A 7,936-nucleotide genomic window follows, 5' to 3' on the forward strand; every position below is an offset into this window, starting at 1 on the left:
GCTGCCACTGGGAATCAGGGCCAGGGGAAATGGCTGTAAAATCTATTGTGGGTGGAAGGATAAGCATGTAGTAAATGACTTCACAGATTCAACTGGGGTTTGATCTTCACAATTATGAAACACAGCTTGCTAAATTTAAGGTTTTGAAACCCACTGCTAATATTTTAAAGTGAAAAACAAGAACCATATGGGATTTAGCAAGTCACAAGCCAGGTTATGATGAGCTGCTTGGTTTGTCAGTTCCCAGCTGCTACTCTGATAAATCACTGGGGGATTTCCTTGCTGGCTGACTTGTTGGCTATCCTGGGGTGAATACAGTGAACAAGAAGTTTTGTATTAGATTTTATGGGCTGGAGCCTTCAGCGTTCCAAGTCCCCTCTGAGCCACATGAATGTGAACGAAGGACAAATGGACTCTGCTGAATTCCCCGCATTTAGGGGGATAGTGCTTCCCACCGGCACAAAGCTGGTGGAGACACCGTTTCAGCTGCAGATTTCAGACATGCATTCTCTGGCACAGAGAGGTAGGAGGAAGGGAGATATGTGGGAATAGGGCTCCTCGGCATCCCATTCCCTGACTGCTAGTTTCCTCTGAGCCTGAGTTATGACTGCAGCAGAACTACAGGCTTATATCTGTTCTTACTACTCCTAGGGGCAGCTGGCCATCACCTACAGCTACACATAAGCACATGTACTGATATATACATCTAACCAGAACAAGAACTGAGGTCTTATGTGCTCTCTGGCACAGAAAGTGCGAGAGTGTTTCGGGGTGAGCCAGCCAATTGCTATTGTGCCCTTCACCCAAGACTTATCAGACTTTGCCCCTGGAGCACCTGGTACCGTCAGCAGCCATGAGGTCACCTGCACAGCTCGGCCAGACTCAGTGTGAGGAGCAGTCGTGCAGTTGGCTGTGCGGAGCTCTGTATATCGAAATTAATTTGCCTGTGGTTCTGCTGACACCTTCTGATTGTGCTGCTCTCCCAGTAAAATAAAGGGCGTGCTGAAATCAATTTCCCACCCCCTTCTCCACTGCAGATAGAAGACAAAAGATATTGCTAATTAAAATGTTCTTATCTGCTGGAAAGCAGTTTGTAGGATTGATCTGAATAAAACTGATGATGCAGCCCACTCAGATCACTGGGAAATGACCTCTCTATTATGAAGCCCCAGAATAACACAGCAAAGCAATCTTGATTTCCTAAAATCTGTCAAAGGAAGAAATTCTGTTAGTTACAGCATATAATATGGATACTCCTGAAATGTCCTCTGCTTAATGAACAGCTGATATTAGCTAACCTCGTGGAAATAAGAGAGAATTAGTACCAGCTGCAAAATGCATTCACTGGATAGTGAAACTGGCAGTTGGTATTATGCCTGCTATAAATATTTTTAATTAAAAATTGTTTTCTGTCTCTTCAATTGGTATAATAGCGATGATGCTTACTGAGAGTTACTGAAGATGTAATAGGATTCCCCTTCGTGTATAGCAGAGCTATTTATTCTGCTGTAATATTGCTATAGTGAAAATCTGCATAATAATATCCGGATTCTAGTACAAGAGAAAAATAGACCGAGGGAGTGTTTTATCTGTGTGTTTCAGAATAACGCACACGAGCATTGTTATGAATTCCTAAAGAAAAGCCGTGCTCAAACTCCAGTTGCCCTGGCATGACTTTAAAATTATTTTAAAAGCCTTTTTTTCAGAAGTTCCAGCTTCAGTCCACAGCCCCGTGGTGCCATACACCTTTGAGAAAGGGTCTGCTCTTTGCAAGTTTACAGGGAGCAGCACAGCAGATCCCCTTCTGCTGCTCTGGCAGAGCCCTGGCATGGGGCTGTGTCAGTGGGGATGGGGGCGTGGGGACACTTCTCCTGACCTGATTTGGAAAGCAGCAGCTCCTTTCCCTGCGGTTCCCCAGGTACCCACAGCAGACGGGCTGGGAGAGGCAGTGGCAGAGGGGACCCTGTGGTGCTGCCGCAGACCTGAGCCTGTGGGCGCCCGGTCCTCACATGGTGCTCTCCTGCAACAGCTATCCACGGGTGAAAGGACACCTCCTCCTTGGGGGAGCCGAGAGCCATCAGACCAGCTCTGCCCTGGCAGGCACAGCCTGTTAAGCATTACCTAAATAGGATGGGTACTGAGACAGCTGGAGAAATCTCCATTAGCTGTCCCTGCTGGGCCTTTGGGAACGTGTGATTGCTCTCCACACTATGTGGGAGACTTTCTAAAGCAGACAGGAGTGATCACTTTCTAATACCCTGCTTGACTCTCTTCCTCCTGAGGCTTTGGACCAATATTCTGATTTAGGCATTTCCTCCCACTTCCTTCCTCAGCCCCCTGCCTTCCTCCTCACCAGCTTCCGATACACCTACCCCTGACCAGCACTCGCCTTCAGTCTAACTTGGAGGGCCTGGTGCAGCTTGCGATGGTGTGGTGTTTGCTTTCTGACAACTCCCAGAGGCTCAAGTCAAGACAAAAGCCTCACTCTGTCAGTCACTGTATGAATACATGATTAGGCACGTGCCCAGCTCCAAAGACCCTTTGATCTAAACATGCTTCTTTGATTTCATAACAATACTAAATTCCTTTCCCAGTTTGTCTCTTGTTCCTCTCTTGTCTCAAATTGACAGAAATTTTATTGCAAGCAAGTCTCTCCCCAGACAAAGCTATCATCTTTCTTACCCATTGGTTCCTCCTTCTTATCCTGTGTTCATCCTTGTGCCAAACATTATCTTTGCTTTGCTTTTCTAGCTAGACCTTTCAGACACTTTTATGGTTTGCAGTCCTCTCATTTTCCAGCTCCCTGTTCCTCTTAGGGTTCATCACGTGCTCTCCTCTCTGCTCTCTTTCAAGAGGAAGTCTTTGCTCTCACAAACTCAGTATCCCTTAGCTGAGCTGAATTTATGATGGCCACTGTACCCTCTTCTTTATTTTTTCATGTCTAACTTCACAAGTGTCTTCATGGTAGCTACATTTGAAAACTTTGCTATTGGGTCAGTGACATTCCTCTTTATTTCTTGCAAAATCTTCCTCCTGTCTTTCCAGCCTCAAAGTATGAATAAATATCTGACTGTGTGTTCGCTTTTTTCCTAGGTTTTAACCCCACTAACAGTGAAGGCAAGTTCTTATTTATTCATCATGTCCTTGTGGTAAGACGCAGATTTGTTATCTGGTGAAAAGATAGCTCAAAAGCATAGATGTAAGCCTATGATCCTGTGACAATACAGTAAGTCTCTTTCTTTCTTTTGAAATTCATGGTTTTGACTTCCACTTACCTTTTCTAACCTATGATGAATTCTGCCTGCTTGGGAATTCCCTAGCTCTCCACGGAGAAGGCAGCAGCACCACTGCGGTGCGGTTCTTGACTGACAAGCTTTCTGATGGGCACCATTACTTTCATTTATCAGCACCTCTGCAGATCACTGGACTTGACAGCAAAGATGAGAACAAAACAAAACCAGAGAAGTGACTTACACCACTGCCCAGAGAGAGAGAGAGAAGGAGGAGGAGAGGGGAAAGAAAAAAGAAGACCACAACTCCATCCGCCTGAGGGCACAGAGGCCATGTTAGCCAGATGGGGAATGAATCAAAAGGGACTTTTCTGGAGATGGCTGGGCAGGGATAGCTTCTGTTTTATTATTTCAATTCTGCTAGGCTACCTCCCAGTGCTGGGTCACTCAAAGACATAATTTTATTCAGATAATGGAAGAACTCTATATTAACAGAAAAAGGACGACACATTTGTGGTTATTTTTTCTCCATTCAGTCCAATTAATAGATTTTGGAGGATAGTTTGAACTATATTTTGCTCATTTGAGAGGTTTTGTATGAAATAGCTGAAAAGAGCCAGTCACACCAGAAGCTCTCACTTGCCTGTGTGCCTGTTTCCTGACCTCTTGTAAACTAAAAGAATTAAGAACACTCTAAGCCAAGATAAATTTAAAATACAATTCTCCAGATATTGATTATTTAATTATGTAGAAATGATCCAGATGCTGAGCATTTACTACAGATTTATGACTGTCCCAAAGCAGTTAATGGACCTTACTGATGCCATCCAAACAAGCTGCTTATTAATCCCTGGAAAATGGCTTGCATAACAATCATAACCTGCTGTTAAAAGTTTATAAATAGATAAAAGTGTCACATGGATTTAAGAGTGCTGAGGCTGAATGGGATCTGTGTGGTGTTTCTAGTGAATGAATGCCATATGCATGAGCTCATCTGATTGCCTGAATTATCACAAAATCCCAAGTTGCTCTTTTGGATTGGAAAACGGCATGCAAGAAGGTGCCAAGTGGCTGGAATCCTATCTACTGACTGGGAAATAATTACTTTGCTGCATAATAAAGAGGCACCTTCTTTCTAACAGCAGTGCTCTGCCCTTTTTATCATATAGTCTGAAATGCATGTAAGGAAGCCTGTGCAGTTGTGTTGTTTCATTCCTTCACTTTGTTTTAACAGGAAAAAATGCTTGCACGTATATACACACACAGAGCTGACCCAGCTCCCCCCAAAGCCCAGTGATGGGTTCAGCAGGGTTCTTGCACGGGTTCTTGCTAGGCTGGGGTCTGTATTATTCAGACAAAGGTCTTCAAAGGAGCCCTTTGCACCTGGGTCTCTCCGTCCCATACTGGGCTGTTGCAACAATGACAACAGTACACACTGCCAGTGCAATCTGCTTGCAGAAAACACGTCGTCTCTTGGTGCTGGCAGAGCTGGGAGGGCACACAGACCCCAGGAGCCAGGGCGGTTGAGGGCAGGGAATAGCAGCGGCACTGCATCCCACCGGCCCTGCAGTAGCTGTGCCCAACCACCACACTGGCACTCACACTGCCCCTCCTGCCTGGGAGCTCAGATGCCAAACCAGCATGGGGGGGAACCCTGCTCCTGCGGGGCCACAGCATCCCTGTCACAAGCACAGCCCAGCCAGAGTCACCTAGGCACCAGCTGTCAGTCCCCCGTCCCCTCAGCAGCCACTGTTCCCCCAGCTAGCTGTCCTCACCCTGCCAGACAAGCGGTGGCTGGTTATTGCATTTGAGCGGTGACTAATAAAAATGATATAAACATGTTGTTATCTGGAGCATGAGAAGGCTGCCTGGAGGAGCAGAGTGGGTCTGTGGGAGCATCCTGTCCCGGCCAGGAATTAGGGAAGTGGCTTTCTCATATCCGACCAGACCACAGATCCCAAGGTAAGAGAAAAGATGAAAAAATACTGTCTCCTTCCAAAGAATCAGACAGGAGAGGATATGAGGGACCTTCCTGAATCACAGCTTCCAAGTCTGCCTCTGTTTCCCATTATTTTTAGTGGACCTGTCTCAACTGGGCAAAGGTACACCTCAGTGTCGTGCTGCACCAGAGAGGGTTATCCATCCTTTGAATCAGAGAAGCTGGATGCCACAAGGTGCCAGTTCCTTGCCCCTTACCCTGGGCACCTCTTTCTTTCTCCAGCACAGAGGCTTGGGGAGCTCCGTGACCTCCATGCAACAGCAGCAGGTGAAGGGGATGGAGTGCAGAAAAGGAGCAGGCACATGAGTGCTCTGTCACTGCCTCTGCAGAAGCATGAGATGTATACCCAGAGCAGGCCTGAGAGGTCTGTAGGTTGACAAAAAAGGTGGTGTATCTCACCAGAGACCTTTCCTCTGATCTTGAAAACTGCTCATAGTCAGCACTACCACTAAGATCCTTGGCTGTGCCACCTCCCCCCACCCCACCTCTCCCTTGGTGTCCCTCTTCTCTCTTCCTGAAGCCTGTAATTTGTTTTCAAACTCGTGACTCTCCATGGTCTGCAGCCTCTCTACTTCTTCCCCTCTCATCCCAGCCAGGATGCCGATTCCCACTGCCGAACGCTGCCAGCATACCCCTCCCACAGCCCACTCCTGTGATTTTTTGGTGGGTTGCATCCTACTCATAGGAGGAGTCAGGCTATAAACAAGTGCTGAACTTAACAAATTATCCTTCCTCAAACTCTCCCCAAACCTGCTTGGCTGCACTACCACAACACTTGGCCAGTTTTCAGGCAAGACATGCACCGTGCACTTCATGCGCTACCTTCCCGAGAAGAAACGCCTCCTCGAGCCCCCCCAGCCCTGCCGTCGCATCCACCGGGTGCCTACACCCGGGCAGGACCCCCATCCTGTGCTCAAAGGCTGCGCAGCACAGAGGGATACCGACCCAGAAGACTTCGTGTCCAAGAGCTGAGAGAAGCAAATTTCCCTCCCTGTGCTCGCCCCAGGGGCACTGCACCCTCCTGTCAGTCGCCTACGGCATCCGCAGCCGGGTGCCAGGCGAGGCAGGAGCAGCACCCCGGCCTCTCCCCGCACGGCAGGGCTGCGCGGGCAGAGGGGAGCACGGTGCCCATGGCTCCCATCTCTCCCCATCTCCTCCCTCAAGCAGAAACCCCAGCGGGGACTGCAGCTCCGTTTGGGATGCTCCACTCGGCGCGGTGGTCACTGCCATCTAGCGGGACCGGAGATGGATAACCAACCACCCCAAACGGCCGGAGCGATCCACCAGCACCCTCTCTGCTGCGGGGCCTCCCCGATTCCCCTTCCCGCTTTTTTCCCTTTTGTCCTCAGAGCAGAAGGTGAATACTCGATGTGCCGTTTCGGAGCAGAGCCAAGCCTCTCGCAGCCCCGTCAAGGGACGTTCTGTCCTTTACTGGCCCAAGTGCTGTCACAGCCAGCCTCCCTGTTCAAAGGATGTGGACAGACAGAAATTAAGATGGCTAAAATGATGCATCAACTCGATGGCAAACTCGCCTGCGGAAGGGATCCTGGTGTCCTATTCATTGTGGGAGATGGAGCAGGGTAGGAAAGACAGCAGTCAGATTCAAAGAATAGTTTGGGTGGATCAAAACTGGTTTTTGAATTAATATTTTATTTATGTGTAGATCAGATGATAGCAATATCTTTCTCATCATGATGGTAATTAAACACACTAGAGTACAGGCTTTTATGAACAGGTCCAATGAACAGCTGCCAAAGACAACACCGTCCTGCCTCAGAGGTGCAGGTGTTCTTGCTCTTAAACATCTCTTCCAGTTTTTCACTCCATTGACTTTTCACGATGCCCATAGAAGAGAGTGAAGTAGGCACATTCTTGACTTTTTAGTGAAGAAAATGCTGTTACACGTACAGAAAGGAGGAAGGGGGGTGCAGAGCATCCCCCAGAGAACCTTGGACTGGGTTATTCAGCTGAATAATTAGGTCTCATCAGGAACACCATCCTCTTTAGTTATGAGCACTGAAGCACTTCAAGTATTTACCAACGTACTTCACTGTACATTTTGACGATGCTGGTTTTTCCTTTACATTGCATACCAGCAATAGAAAATTCAAAGCTGAAGAACGTGGATGGAAAAGATGTTTCATGTGCAAGAAGATGAAAGAAAGAAGACAGTTGGTATATTCCTCTCACCTCAACCGCGGCATTCAATTCGAGCCCGTGCTTGCAATGGCACAGAGTCCCTAAAGGGCTGCGGAGCCACCCTGGGGAAGTGAGCGAGGTCTCCAGCAGCTTCAGCGCCCAAGCAGAGCCTGCCGCTGGAGAGAGACGGTGCTGTGTTCACCAGAGCCACTGTCGCCCAGGTGCAAACACACCTTGAGATAAAGTAACCCTGACGGAGAGCTGTGGGAACTTCCAGTGCTCACAGGCAGCGAGGACTGACAGCAGCCCACAGCATCTGACGCCCGACCGCCATCCACCGCCATCCACTGCCACCCGCGCAGCGGAGGCCGGCGCTGCCCCCCGCTGCCAGGCAGAGCAGGCATTCCTGCCTGTTGCCACCGGCTTTATTTCCGCTTTTGAATCCCCGGGGATGGACAACTCGGTAGGAGAAGGCGCACTGTTTTGTGAGTACAAGCACTAAAGCCGCTCTCAGTGCCCGAGCAGCCACGGCTCAGACCGCCCGCCCCGCCCCGCCGCGCTCAGCCCC

At 48.7% G+C, this 7,936-nt stretch overlaps 1 protein-coding gene across 1 annotated transcript in view; it reads left to right on the forward strand.

Annotated features, from left to right (window-relative positions):
- Nucleotides 1–387: 387 nt before the first annotated feature.
- KRR1 (KRR1, small subunit processome component homolog) overlaps nt 388–7,936 on the forward strand; it is a 13,371-nt gene continuing 5,822 nt past the window's right edge. Inside the window, exons 1-3 of the mRNA XM_026864995.1 lie at nt 388–523; nt 3,094–3,149; nt 7,646–7,831. Coding sequence (XP_026720796.1) covers nt 388–523; nt 3,094–3,149; nt 7,646–7,831 — 378 coding nt within the window. The remainder of the gene's footprint in view (nt 524–3,093; nt 3,150–7,645; nt 7,832–7,936) is intronic.

The sequence above is a fragment of the Athene cunicularia genome (assembly GCF_003259725.1).
Source record: "Athene cunicularia isolate RWA chromosome 1 unlocalized genomic scaffold, athCun1 chr1_part2, whole genome shotgun sequence".
NCBI classification, from domain to species: domain Eukaryota; kingdom Metazoa; phylum Chordata; class Aves; order Strigiformes; family Strigidae; genus Athene; species Athene cunicularia.